The sequence below is a fragment of the Xiphias gladius genome, chromosome 2, assembly GCF_016859285.1.
Source record: "Xiphias gladius isolate SHS-SW01 ecotype Sanya breed wild chromosome 2, ASM1685928v1, whole genome shotgun sequence".
NCBI lineage: Eukaryota > Metazoa > Chordata > Actinopteri > Istiophoriformes > Xiphiidae > Xiphias > Xiphias gladius.
In genome coordinates, this window is record NC_053401.1 from 16,486,429 (window position 1) to 16,500,652 (window position 14,224).

The 14,224-nt window shown below is 39.3% G+C and overlaps 1 protein-coding gene across 1 annotated transcript in view; it reads left to right on the top strand.

Moving 5' to 3' along the window:
* gas2l3 (growth arrest-specific 2 like 3) overlaps positions 1-14,224 on the top strand; it is a 34,594-nt gene that overhangs the window by 12,281 nt on the left and 8,089 nt on the right. Inside the window, exons 2-7 of the mRNA XM_040143457.1 lie at positions 3,120-3,172; positions 9,162-9,348; positions 10,485-10,603; positions 11,443-11,584; positions 13,006-13,069; positions 13,188-13,329. Of these exons, the coding sequence (XP_039999391.1) occupies positions 3,149-3,172; positions 9,162-9,348; positions 10,485-10,603; positions 11,443-11,584; positions 13,006-13,069; positions 13,188-13,329 (678 nt within the window). The 5' untranslated portion in view covers positions 3,120-3,148. The remainder of the gene's footprint in view (positions 1-3,119; positions 3,173-9,161; positions 9,349-10,484; positions 10,604-11,442; positions 11,585-13,005; positions 13,070-13,187; positions 13,330-14,224) is intronic.

A 14,224-nucleotide genomic window follows, 5' to 3' on the forward strand; every position in this document is an offset into this window, starting at 1 on the left:
GGCAAATTTCTGGGTTTTACTTCCTTTTATGTTTCTCAGTATTCATTATATTATATCTTGTGTTGTCTAATTTTTGAGAAATACTGTGTAAGGATGGAGGGCTGGATATACCAAAGATGCTTGTGGTCCACGACCCTGTAGTTATTATAACAGAAGGTTTAAACAGCGGTGGAAAACCAACATTGCGCATCTGATTTGATAGTATGACGTCATGTCTTCTATTGTTTGTTACTTGGACTTTCTCTCAAAGTAATTTTGTTTGACCACTTTCTACATCGATGCAAGGGTCAAGTTTTTCATGACATGTCATACTTGACAGGAAATTATCAAAAAAAAATAAAAAGGTGTTAAGCGCTGCACTATTGTTTTCCTGCTTCCTACCCCAAACTTTCTGCTGAGTATTTGTTTGGGAGCTTCACGGAGTGTTCTGGTGAGACTAGCAGGGACGTGGGGGTTGAAAAGGAAGTGGGGGTAACCCCCCACCTCATCTCTTCTGTCTTATCTCATTCCATTTCATCGCATCCTGATTGGGGGGTTATTGGTTTGGTTTCTGGTTTGGAGATTGTGTGTGTGTGTGTGTGTGTGTGTGTGTGTGTGTGTGTGTGTGTGTGTGTGTGTGTGTGTGTTGGGAACGGAGGAAAGCTAACAAAACAATGGAGGCTTTGTGAGAAGGTCCCGCCGTGACAGAATTGTTGGGGGGAAGCAGGGGGGCAGTCACAGCTTAGCGAAGCATAGCCACTTCATTAGTCAGGGCTCTCCTTTTGCACCTCCTCCTCCTCCCATCCATCCTCCCTCCCTCCCTGTCATTCTCTTGCTGCCTTTCTCCCCCTGCTCACTCGTGAAATCAGAAGAAGGAGCCGCTCTGGCTGGACAGTGCTAAGCGTAGTGTGGAGTTTTGGCTTACATTAATGAGGATGTGCTTTTGAGGCTGATCGGAGTTGTTTGGTGCAGTTTCCTGGCTCTGTACTGTAATGTTTTTTTTTTTTCTGAGGTAAGTCACCTTGTGTTGTCATCCCTTCTGTCCTTTCCCGTTCTTGGCCGCTGACTTGCATCTTCTCTCCTGAGCTGCGGATTTGGTGTCGGATGACTATGGATGTGATGTGATTTTAGTTTCTGTGGAAGCAATTCTAAGATGCAATTTCATGATCAGTTTCATCACTCTGTACATGTTGACGAAACATGTACAGAACATATAAACACCGCAGTGAAGAAGTTTCACATACCCATTTTGGTGGAGAATTTTAGGTTTATATGAGGTGTTATTTGTATGTCCGAGGAGAATGGGCAGATGGCTGCAGTGGAGAACTATTGCCTCAGCTGTGCTGACCAAATTATCAGTGTTATTAGGATGTATGTGCTTGGGATTGCTTTCTCCCCCCACCCACTGCCTCTCTTTGTCAGTAGACACCCTCAGGGATAGTTGAGCATTGGGATAATCCTTCACATCCTGTGTGGGAAAGGGCAGAGGAGCACTCAGACTAACCCCATCACTTCTTCGTTAGAGAGTCTGATCTACTAAAATTCATTGTGTGTCCAGTGAAAACAACACCCTAACTGTCTATTTTTTTTTTTTTTAACCCAGAGGGCTGTTCGCAGCTTATATATCCTGTTAAACACAGGTACATGGTATTCAACTTTCCCAACTGATTCACCACAACACCCTTCAGAATTTGAATTTATGTCTTGTAAATTTGATTGACATACTAATTTCAGTAAATTAACATTTGAGAAATTATAACCAAACCATTTTTGGCATTTTGCTTGAAAAAGATTTTTTTTAATTGATTATAAAAAATTATTGTTTTCTGACTAATCCATCAGTTGTCTAAGCGGTTTGGCTCTTATTGCATTACAGACATTATAAGTATGTTACGACCTAAATTTAATCTTATTGCGACTGATTTTTCAATAAATAAATTGTCTGAATTATACTGTGATGGTTTTTTTTAGGGGAGGGGCCAGCCAGGTCTCTCCCCTATAATTTAAGATTGGGCAGCAAGTGGTATATATTAGTCAACTTCACAAGGGATGCAGGCTATTAAGCAGCAATACGTAACAAGTACACTCTACTACGATGGGAAAAAAACCTTTAAATGGCAAAAAACCCCATGCAAGAATAACAAACTTCCAAGGTAATAGGTTCAACGTAAATAATCAAGACAAATATATCAGAAGTCAGCCAGTATAAGAAAGCAAATATCATATCCTGATGTTTTAGAAAATGATTATCGTTAAAAAGTGAAAGTTTATTGTGATACAGGTTTTAGATCAGGTAATCCAGGTGTAGGGGTCTTTGCATATGCATTGAATTAAAAGGGACACTGAGGTTACTTTTTTAATGAAATGTGCTGTATTTCCTTACTTTGCTTTAACTTACTTCAGTGAATGTTGATGCCGTTTTTTTCTTTAAAAAAAAAAAAAAAAGACATTTCTCATCTCTCATGCCCAGAGGCAGAGGAGAGATAAATTCCACTGTCCTGTCTGTGTGTTAAGTAAAGATCTAGAGCCTTAGGCAATTGGCCTAAGGCTTGGAAGCAGGGGGAAACAACTGGTCTGGTTCTTTCCAAAAGCTCAACACCTAAAACATATCTTGTTGGATTAGTCTGTACACGAAGAAAATGTACACAATTTCTGATTTTAGAGGGCGTCGGGGAAGTGTATATATGTCTTGACAACAGTTTATTAGTTTTCCCATTGCAGCGCCATTTGTTGTCTAGCATCTTCAAGGTGATGACAAGACTCTGGGTAGTCACTAGTCCGAGCTGTTTGCCAAGAAATAGTTGAAGCCCGTAGCTTCCCTGTTTCCTCCTACTTCAAGTCTTTATGCTAAGCTAAGTGCCTCTGAAAAGAGTCAGGAAAAAGATCAGTATTGATTTATTCATGTAACTCATCAAAAAAGCAAATAAGCACATTTCCCAAACATGTCAAATTTTTTTTTAAAACTGCCTGAGTAGCTTGTTGCATAATAAAATACCATGTGCATCCTGATATGAGGTTTTCAAAAACACTGACTGGACTTCCTTATTCATACTCTCTCGGAACTGCAACGTGACAGAATTACGACTGACATTTTGATATCATCCCTTATTCACCCATCTCTTTTTCTCATCTTTCCACAGAATGAAGAAGTGAATCTGTCATCGCAGTCATGGATGTCCAGACTGGCATCCAGGTAAGCTCATCACCGTCTAGATTGGATGAGGTGCACTTGGATTGGTCAGAAGGGAAATTTATTCCTTCAGTCCATCATTGACAGGGTGGAGATCAAAGAGTAAGGAAAATTCACATAGCTGTATCAGTGTTTGATATGAAGATATTTTTAAAATGGTGTTTCTGATCCAATCACCATCACCTTTTTGACCAATCCTGTCCACATTTTGAATTTTAGGCATGTGCAGCTAGATGTATTTACAAAGTTTTAAATCTCATAATTGTAGCAGGGTTGAACTGGATTTTAGTCTTCATTACAGTGCCCTCTTTAGGACAGTCAGCACCATTCTTAGTGTGATAACTATAAGTAACCAAGACTGTCTGTTCGCCAAATTGAGGAAAAACATCCCAGATATTGCCAGAGTTATTGAGACTAAATACAGAACTGTAGACCCTGTCTTCCACTCAAAAACTTTGACGAGCCCACCTGTGTTACAGCATGCTGTCTTGTTGTTGTTATGCATGTCTGATGTTCCACTGCTCAGACCCTGAGGAATTTCTTCAAAGAATTTTTAGGGGGAGTGGGTGGAATGTACAACACTTTTTCCCGTCCCGTCCCCTCCCAGCAACAAAGTGTCGGCCAACCTAAAATCCAAAATGACAAATGTATCGACAGATTTGTCACAAGGCAGCACCTCATTGAAAAGCGCTTTTCTCTGTTATCTTGTTTGGATAGTCCTGGCTCTCCCCAGCCGTCAGGGACTGTGGATATGCAAAATATGCATCTCAATGCTGTGCACATAACATGTGGCAGAAAACCTGTCAAAAAGAAGGCGATCTGTTGAAGAGGCGGTGAAGACTCTTCCCAGAACTGTTGATGCACAGTGGTTGGATGCTATAGCTTCAGATGCATCAGATTAACTCAAAAGATCAGGTTAATTAGAAGGTTTGTCTGTGCCAGGCAATATTTAGACTGGTTTAGATTGGTGTAGTATCTCTGTAGGCTACTTTACGTTTGCCGCTTTGTCTATATTGTGGGTAAGAGTAGTTTACTTATAAATGAATAACCCTTCAAGGACAACTTCTGGTTAATTTTTTTTCTTTTATTCTTTCTCCTTTTTTAAGTTTAAACAGCATAGAGCAAAAGCAGTAAAATAGTCTCACATTTGGTTATGACAAACAAACAACAAAAGAGAAATTAGTTTGGTATTGCATGTTATCAAAGGTACCCTATGAGGATATTAATCCATATCAGACTAGTGATGCTGCAGAGATCGTAACACTGCAGCTACTTCCAAAGCTCAGCGCAGAGCCTGATTGCCCATGTAGAGTGCAGTCACGTTCAATAACTGGTCACACTGACTGCTCTGTTCACCCATGTTGAAAATGTATGCCCTCATGAAAGTATAAGTAGCATATGCACTTCTATTACTGCAACAGTAAAACACAACCCTTGTAAAGTATAATGTCTGTTTTTTTGTTTTTGTTTGTTTTTTTGTTTTTTTTGCCTTCTGCCTTGGATCTCTGATCACATTTCAGAAATCTTTTGTGATAGCCATGGATAGTTGCTGTAGGAGAGAAGAGAGAGAGGAAGAACTGGATAGTAAGCATGAGCAGAGACGGTTACCATGGCTAAACAGACATAAAATAGCACGACCTACGAAACTTCAAAAGAAACTCATAGGAGGACATTACTACACAAATTTGGATTTACAAGTGATCTCTTGGAGGAACAGTGCTCCCACAGTACATCAGTTGTCTGTTTTTTCTCAGTGTTAAAAATATCTGAGATGAATCAACCAAAATACCCAAATAGCTCTTTTAATATTTTAAAAGAGCAATGTGACCTTGTTAGTTCAGCCTGGCCAAACCAAACAGCTCTGTATTTAGTTGTGATCCTAAAGGGTCAAAAGGTCAGCAGCCAGATCATGGGAAGTTTTAAAGTTTTTTTAAATTTAATTAAGGATTGGAAAAGGATTTTGGTATCATTTGGTGAACATGTGTTTTTTATTGTGTAAAAACAAGGTTTTTTTTTCATTTGTCAGGCTTGGTATACATGAATCGTTGACATATGGCGTGAAAAAAGGCTTCATAATTGTGTAAACAAATGATAGTGTCTCAATTTTACATAATTAGAAAGAATCTTAAAATAAGCATGCATAGTCATGAGAAAAATACAAGGAAAATGAATATTAAATGATTTTTTTTTCTTCCTTTTTTTCATTTCAACACTGGATTGACATAATCATTTTTGAAATATATTGGTGTATCACACTTTTCCCTTTGACCTTCCTGCTATTGACTATTGTTTCAGGGACTTAAGTTGCCCTCACTATAAGTGGCAGGGGTTAAGGGAATTGGATTAACTCCTCTAAAAACGTAACTGGCAATGCACAGGCTCAAACAGCTTTAAAATCTCAGTAAATCGCATTTCTTTGCTGGATTATCAGTTCACATTCCGGTGTAAGAAAAGAAATATTAATTTAGAGTGCCCCAGTCCAATGCAGATTTTATTTTATAAGATCAGTCTGCTTTAAAACCTGAATGGTCACTGTGAACCTGCATTCAGTCAGGTGACAGAGTGGGAGGTGGGATTATCCCCACTGTTGAGTTGTCTTTTCTAATCGGCAGTGTCTTTTACGTAACTTTTAAACACTACACTAGACTGCCTTATTTTCTAATTAGGTAGATGTCGAGAAACGCACATATGTTGTTGTGAGCCTGCCCATCTGAACCATGGTATGTGTGCATATGTGGTTGGTGTGAGGTAACCTTTTCAGTTTAGAACATCAGGTGTTTTTGCCACTTAAAGGGGCATTCTACCTATTTCACACATGAAGTGTAGTTTACTTATCACAAGGACTAGTACTCAGCCGGTGAAAACTGTTGAATAATATCTTCTGTGGTTGTGGAGGGAGCTTTTCCAAAGTTGATGATGTCACCAAATGCAGTCTAATGAAAGATCCCGTTATGTTGCATTATGGGAAATGTAGGATCATGTATTTTTGGATCTTGACCCATACTAGGGATGAAAAGTTAGGATATTCCAGCCTCTGCTGCTTTGTTTTGACCATTCTTTTTTTAAGTGTTTCTTTTGATGATGATGATGACGACGATAACAACAACAATAACAATAACAATCTTTTATCTTATATAGCACAATTCATGCATAAAATGGAAAAAGTTGAATTAAAACAGCAGGACAAGACAAGATGAAACAGCCATCATGAAAAAACAAAGCAATATAAAATAAAACATAATTGTGATAAAACAGCAGGATAAGACACAACAATCAGTTAAAGAAAAGACACTTCAGGAGAAAGCAATGGTAAAAAGATGTCTTCAGATTTTGTTTGAAATTGTCAACCAATTTAGAGCCTCTAAGACCCTAGGCAGACTGTTCCAGAGTTTTGGGGCGTAAATAACAAGGGATGCTTCTACATGCCGTTTCGTTCTGACCTCAGGAACAATCAAGAGGTTTGAGTCAGATGATCTAAGGGACCATGCACATATGTCTAAATTATGTCAGACAGATAAGAAGGGACAGAAGAGCCATTCAGTGATTTTAAAAACCAATAAAAGAATTTTAAAATTAATTGTGACAAGCAGGTAACAAATTTAAAGTTTTTTTGGTGGTTTATGGAAATTGTTCGAGTACCACTTAACAATCAAAACGTGACGTGAAAACATTGTTGGATTACAGTTGGAATGAATTTAGACTCTTTATGACAAATTATGAAAGTGATAAACTCATATACTTAGCTTTGTGACATTTTAACTCCTTACCCCTAAATCCCCCCATGTATTCCCAGTAAGTAAATTTTTGGCCACACAGTATGACAAGGTTCGATATACTTTCTGCTTGATCTAGTGCTCCATTAAACCTATATCTCGCTTGCCAAATGCACACACAGTCAGAGTATTCTAAACACTATAGGTGGGTCAGCTCAGAACATCAGCAGAAGTACTGTATAACTCTGTTGACTGCCCAGAAGGTTTCCTTTTTGTATGCAGAACCAACACAGTGAATTCAAGGCCTCGACAAGAATCGGCCTTGTTTTAAGTACAATAACCGCTTCACCACAGTGAACGCAATGTCCTATTATTACTCAATGACATGTGATGCACACGAAGATAAAATCTGTATCTTAAACAGATGTCAACAAACTAGATGGGGGTGGAGTGTCATCCAGAAGTGGGTTATGTAATGTCTGGACAAATCACCATAGTGCAAATCTGCTCCAGTCAGTTATGACTATCTTAATATTAATTTCATTAATGTAATGGGAGGCTGTGAAACCAAGAATGCTGAGGCTACACAGGATAAGTTTTCTGTTTTCCTTTTATATCAAAGATTTTGTGAATTGTCAGTGTAGAAGACCATATGAAAGAGGCGGAATGGGAGGGAGTGTATGAGAGTATAGATAGAGAAATAGATATGATGGACCTCGGCTCCCTCCAGGCACTGAGCCCTGGACTGTGAACCAGTGCTAGTAGCCCATTTAAGCAGTCAAGTAAGACATTGTTCAAATGAATCTGTTTTCTTTGGATTTGAAGCAAAAGAAAATATAACAATGGCCATGGGTGGTAAAAGACAAAGATGATATTGCATGGTTTTGAAACACAGTAAACCACAGTTTTTACCTGGCAGAGTTGCGGTGGCAATGTTGGAGTGTGCAATGCGTGCTGTGAGCTCCAGTAGAGCATATAAAGGGAAGTGTGGTGTGACAGCATCCCTGATGCTTCCTCTCTGCATGGATGGGTCACATAAATTCCTCTCATATTCCCACAGTGCAAGACTGAAGGGTAAATAGAGTGGGATAATGCTGCAGTGTTGGCTTGTAGAGAGCGGGCGGTGGAGAAAGTGCTAACCTGTATTCAGGGTTAAAAGCAATCCATATTATGGTTATTCCAAAAAACAATATGTCGACAAACCTTGTGTGTTTTTTTTGTTTTTGTTTTTTGTTTTACTTGTCTGAATAACAAAAGAAAACCCATGCCCTAAAGCAGGACTGGGAAAAAGAAAATAAATAACTTCTGACAGAATTGAAGTAATTGAAGTTAAAAAAAAAAAAAAAAAAATTTACCCTCAAGCACTCTGAATTAGGGAGTCATAATCAAACAATACTGTAATAATTGCAGCTGGAATATTTGGCTAAAACCTATAGTAAGGAAATAAAAGCAGGTCTAAAGCTTGTATAAGTTTTAAAGGAATAGTTTGACATTTTGGGAAATTTTGCTTTCTTGCTGAGAGTGAGATGATAACACCCTCTTATCTGTCTGTTAAATACATGGCCACAGCCAGCAGCTGGTTAGCTTAGCTTCACAAAAAGACTGAGAACACGAATTACATGGTATTCTGGCAAAGTCCAAAGTAACAAAATTCACCTACCAACACCTCACCAAAGCTCACTAATTAACTTTGTTTTTATGGGTGGTAAGTGTCTGACTATTTCTAGGCTGGGAATAGTGACTTCCTAGCCAGGCTAGCTGTTTCCCCATTTATAGTCTTTTTGCTGGCTGCTGGTGGTATCTTCATATTTAGCATACTTCATATTGAGCATGGTATCATTCTTCTCATCTATCTCAGACAAGAAAGCTAATAAGCATATTTCCCAAAATTATGACATTCTTTTAGAGTTGAATGTGTTAAAACTGTGACTTAATGATGGAATAGGTCTCAGATCAGATTAGTCAGATGTCTCAATAAGTGGGCTGCAACACTAATCTATTATAATAGTCTGCCAGGCTTTGTGTTTATGTTTTCTAATTCTTTGAGACTCACATGGAGATGATGTAGATCATATTAATTGTATTATCCTCTGAGTTCTTGGTGTTTGCTGATTTTCTCTCTGGAACTCTTCCTTGATTCTGATTGCTTATAGATCAGAATCAAGGAAGCGTTATGAATGAATGCGTTTTTCAACCAAAGTTCAGCTCTTTAACTTTCTTTTAACAGATGAAAATCTGGTATTTAATCTACCTTTCACTTTCCCTCCTCTCAACTCCAGGTATGGTTTGGTGAGAAGTTTGATGCCCCTTTGCTGTGCCCCCGCAGCCCTCACAGCCCGTTGGCACAGCGTCACGGCCCCGGCCTTGCAGACGTCTTTCAGTATGATCAGTGGCTGGCAGTGCGACATGAGGCCACCCTAGTGCCCATGCAGGAGGATCTGGCCATCTGGCTCACCGGCATGCTGGGTAAGTGCTGTGTGTCTGTTGAGATCATTCTCTTATTTTGGTTTATTGCCCGCTCTGTTGGGGGACCAGCGTTGTTTTGACATCTTGAGTAAAACATGGGTTAATTTTAATCACTTAAAAGCGTATTATACCTTACTCTTGTGTAGTTGTAAAGAAATAGGATGAGGCAGAAGGAATGGATGCGTAAAACAGAGTAAATGTGTCCAAACCTGTGCATATGTAAATCAGCACTTGACAGTTGCATGCTAACAGTTTCCCCCTTGAGGCTACGAAAATACTAAAGCACAATTGACATGGGCCTATCACGTAATTGGATTTGGATGCTGCTATTTCAAGCTTGGCCTTAGCGAACCACATAAAAAAAGTAAAACAAAATCCTTCATTTCCTCTGTCTCTGCCATTATACTAACATCTATTGTCCCTCACGAGATAATTGAACAGTGAGGAAACTGAAGCTGACTGGAAATTGATTCTATTGTTGACTTTTGAAACCGCTCTTTAGAAGCAGACGCTCAGTTTTTCTAATTAGGAATGTGTGCAGGTACTAAACACTGATGACCTGCATAATTTTTAGACTTTTTGAACTGTTCAACTGATTTGATTGTCAATCCTGAGAGCCCGGGTGCTGCAGTTAGTGTGCAGTGGATTAAGTTTCAGGCCCTGCACTCTGCTGTTGTTATGTGGAAAATAAACTTTTGTGCCACAATCTTAGTCTTAGTCTCTTAGTGTTATGTATATTGTGGAATTTGTACCCAGTGTGAATTAAGTCAGACACAGTAGCCTTTGAGGTTTCTTGGGTGGGTATTTACAATAAGGGGTCGTGGGAGAGCCATAAGTCCTTGAGGAGTTTGTAGGGGAGTCCTCTATTGGAAAGCAACTGTTTTTCAATGTGGAGTCTTTTTTTTAAGTCCTACAATAAAAGACAACATAGAAGTAAACTATAAAATTTAAAAAAAGAAAAAAAATGAGCAGAAGAATTTTGTTTTAAATCTTTTGTTATTGGAGATGTGGTTTTGACCTACAAAAAGTCAAATCAAGTGGGACAATTCCCATCATTTATAAAGGGCATTTGCAGATGTTGAAGTCAGAGAATAAACTAAAGCATAATATCTGTCTTTTCACTTTTATTTCTCCAGGAGAGGAGGTGAGAGCAGAGTTTTTCATGGAGGAGCTGAATAATGGCGTGAAGCTCTGTCATCTTATTGGTGTTTTGCAGACTAAGATTGCCCAGAACTGCCCCTCCACACTCAGCAAGGTAAGTCAGATGGCGCTGATGAAAACAGCTTTGACACTCATCCAAAGGGCAGCTTTCATGCTCGCAGGTGGGGGATGTTCGGAAGGAGGTCTGCAGGTCACAATATGGACAAACCCCTGCCTGAATTAATTTGTTGCATATAAGAGATTTTCTGCCATATCTTTGGTGTACTTTGTTATATGACAGACCAGGCCGGGTACTGACCATCGCCAGGCTGCGTTCAGTTTATTGGAATATCCTACAGGATATCTGGGTATTGTAGCTAAGTTTTGTCACTTTCTAATATGTTGTTTTGTGTCTGACCGCCTTGTCCATTTAAGCAACATTTCAAAATACGTGGTGGACGTACTTTAATTTCCTTTTGTTCTGAGCTAATTTTCTTCTGCCAGGATTATATACAGGTTTCACATCTATGATCTTCCTGTGCAGAAGAGGGATAGAAAATATGTTGCTACAAAATTGTGATAGATTATACTGTATATGGATATTTATAGTATTTAGAAACAAAAATACGAGACCAATAAAATTACTGTTTACAGGTGAATTTGTATGCAGAACTCACTGTTTGAACTTGTTTTACTACACACATCTGGATTGACATCTGTCAGCTAACTAGGTAGCTAACATGACACATGAAATTCCAGTGAGAAATGGCAGCTAAGTAGCAGTGAAAACCCAAAGCCAGGCTGCAGTTAACATAAATGATATTCCTGCTGTTTCCCTGCTGTACAAGTTAAGAGCACTAAATAATAAATCCCCTTTCTTATATACTGTATGTCTAAACAGTAACTGAGGTTCATGATAATAATTGTTCATAATCAGTTTATTTCTCCTGACAGCTGTTCCCCACAAGGAAGGTTGCATGTAAGCAGGACGCCTCACCGGGTTCCTTCTTTGCCCGCGACAACACAGCCAACTTCCTGGCCTGGTGTCGACACATAGGTGTGGAAGAGACTTATCTGTTTGAGTCAGACGGCCTCGGTAAGCGCTGCAGCAAGAAAATCTATATTTACAGGAAAATACCAAATCAGCCTGCCATTTCTTCCTTTCAAATTGACTTTTTCTTTTTATAATTGAACTCATCGGTTACTTTTTTTTCATGTACAATAAAGTAAACTCAACCCAACTGAAATGTGAACCTGTGTCAGACTAAATCTAACCTTTTAGTTTTTGGAAACAACAACATGGTTTATCATCTGGCACCCCTTTCCTGGTTATGTAGACATGAATCTCTTTTGTAATGCAAGACTCCACGGTAATTTATTAAAGGGCTACTTCTGGTTCTTTCGCAAGATTTAGATAGTTTTTCATGATCCTACACTTATTATAACCAGATAAAAATCCCCAGCAATGAAAGCAGTAACTGCTAACTGCTTAAAGGACACAAAGCTCAAGTTCTGTTTATCCAGGCAAGCAAAAATGTTATCAAAGAATGTCACCTTAATCGTCTAGTAAATATTTTATTCCAGTGTCCAAATAACCTTCTTATACCTGTCTTACACCAGTCAAGTCATACTTTGAATTTGAAAAGTATGGAAATGGTAACGTGATGAGTTTCCCAGCATGTGCTTGGCCACTGTCACACCACTGGACCCCATACATTCACACCTATTGGAGAAAGATACTCCCTTTTTTCCTCTTAAGCTTTTATTACTTAACTGAGCATCAGTTAAGTCCAAAAAAAAAAAAAATCTGGCCAAAAGGGGTTGACAACAAGTAAAAAGCGCTAGGTCTGCGCAAGACCTAGGTAAAACTGAAGGAATGTCTTAAATTTTTATAGGGAATAGATATCTGCAGGTCTGTACACAACATATTTATTTAGCCACCTAATCCAAAACTGTAGCTTTACAATATGGATCTTCATGTTGAGGATGATATCAGGGATAAACAGGCAAGACATCAGCTGTAATCTCCTAATAGCTTTGCAGAGCTGAATCTGTTGTTTAAGACTTACATCTTAATGGTTTAATAGGATCTGTCGTGGAGAGCGATCACCCTGAGCACTCTGTATGGGGGATCACTTCATTACAACTAATGGCTCTCCACAAAAACGGATTGGGGCGATTCGGAAAGAAAGCTGTTCTAAGACTGGGAACAGATCATGTACACACAGACTCTCCTATTCTTTTAATTTTTTTTGTTTCATTAATAGCCCTTAGCCCCCTTAAAGTTGCGCTCTCCAACCCAAACCTCTGTTCTGTTCTGCATTAATACCATAACATTCCCTCATGGAATAAATAACTTTATCTTGTGTTTTCATGTCACATTTTCGAAATTTAACGTGAATTTTGTTGCACCTCATCCCACCTGTTGTGTTCAGTATACACTCTCTAAAGATAGCAGAAGTGGCAGCTGCTTCTTCAGATTGTTTTATCCAATAGTTAATCTATTTTCTGCCTCAGTGCTACACAGAGAGCCTCGGCAGGTTTGTCTCTGTCTACTGCAGATCGGCCGCATCGTCTCTAAGTAAGTCTTTGAACAAAAAAGAAGATGCTTCAGTGGGTTTTGAATAATTAGGCAATGGTTTAATATTATTATAAACATCGTCATTGCCGAAGGTGCTCATGTAAACACTTTCTCTCAGGTATGGTGTGGAACCTCCTGTACTCGTGAAGCTGGAGAAGGAAATCGAGCTTGAGGAGACTCTGCTGATGACACAGGAGCCCCCTCTGGCCGTCAAAACCTTCAGCGTGTGCTGTCAGCATGGCGGCCTCTACCAGCCTGGAGTGAGTTCTGAATGACAACTTGAATATATGAACAAGAAATGAGCTCCGCACAGTTTTCTTTCTCCGTTTAAGCAGACAGAATATGAAACCTTCCACCTGGAGGCAGGAAGTGTGGCATGAGAATGGTCCTCCTCTCCTTAAGCCGGTCAAGTTATTGCCCCCAAACACTTGTCATATTGACGTGCTGTCTAGCCTCACTCTAGATGATGGTGTTCAACTGCTTTGAGTTCAAAAGATAAATTCATATGCAGTCTTGTGTTTCTCCCCATGCCATTACCTCAGAGATGTAAAGGCTACAGCTGACCACACTAGCATTACGTAGATGGTACATGCGTGACCCAATTTAAGCCGAGCGTGGATGGCACCAGGCAGTGGTTCCTGCCGCTTTACTGGCGCCCCACAGGGTACTTGACACATCACAGCTACAGGCTACAGGCTAAAAATATTTGTTGTCATACAGCCATAAGTACACAGTGCAGTGAACGTTTTGTTCATATATCAGTGACATGTCCTTCATTACTGAAGGACATGGGGGGGGGGTTCCCTTGCCCAATTTATTCGATAAAACTTACACTATTAAGGTTGGGGGTTTTATTCCTGGAGGAAACAGCTGGGCCAAAAATAACTGCATTAATTGAAAGGAAGGCATTTTAGATAAAAGCATCCACCAACTAGTATATTTATTCACAAATGTATTTGCTCTTACACACTGAAGTAGCAACACATAAGCATCTTATAGCAAATGCTGTCAATATCAGTTATTTTAGTCCAGTGTGACTTCATCGCCTTGTCAGTTGTCTCATTTTGGGAGAGAAATTTGAAAACATGTCTGAATGCTTGATTCAGTTGGTGTAATAACCTTATTGCTCACATATACAACAGCAAGCACAATCTG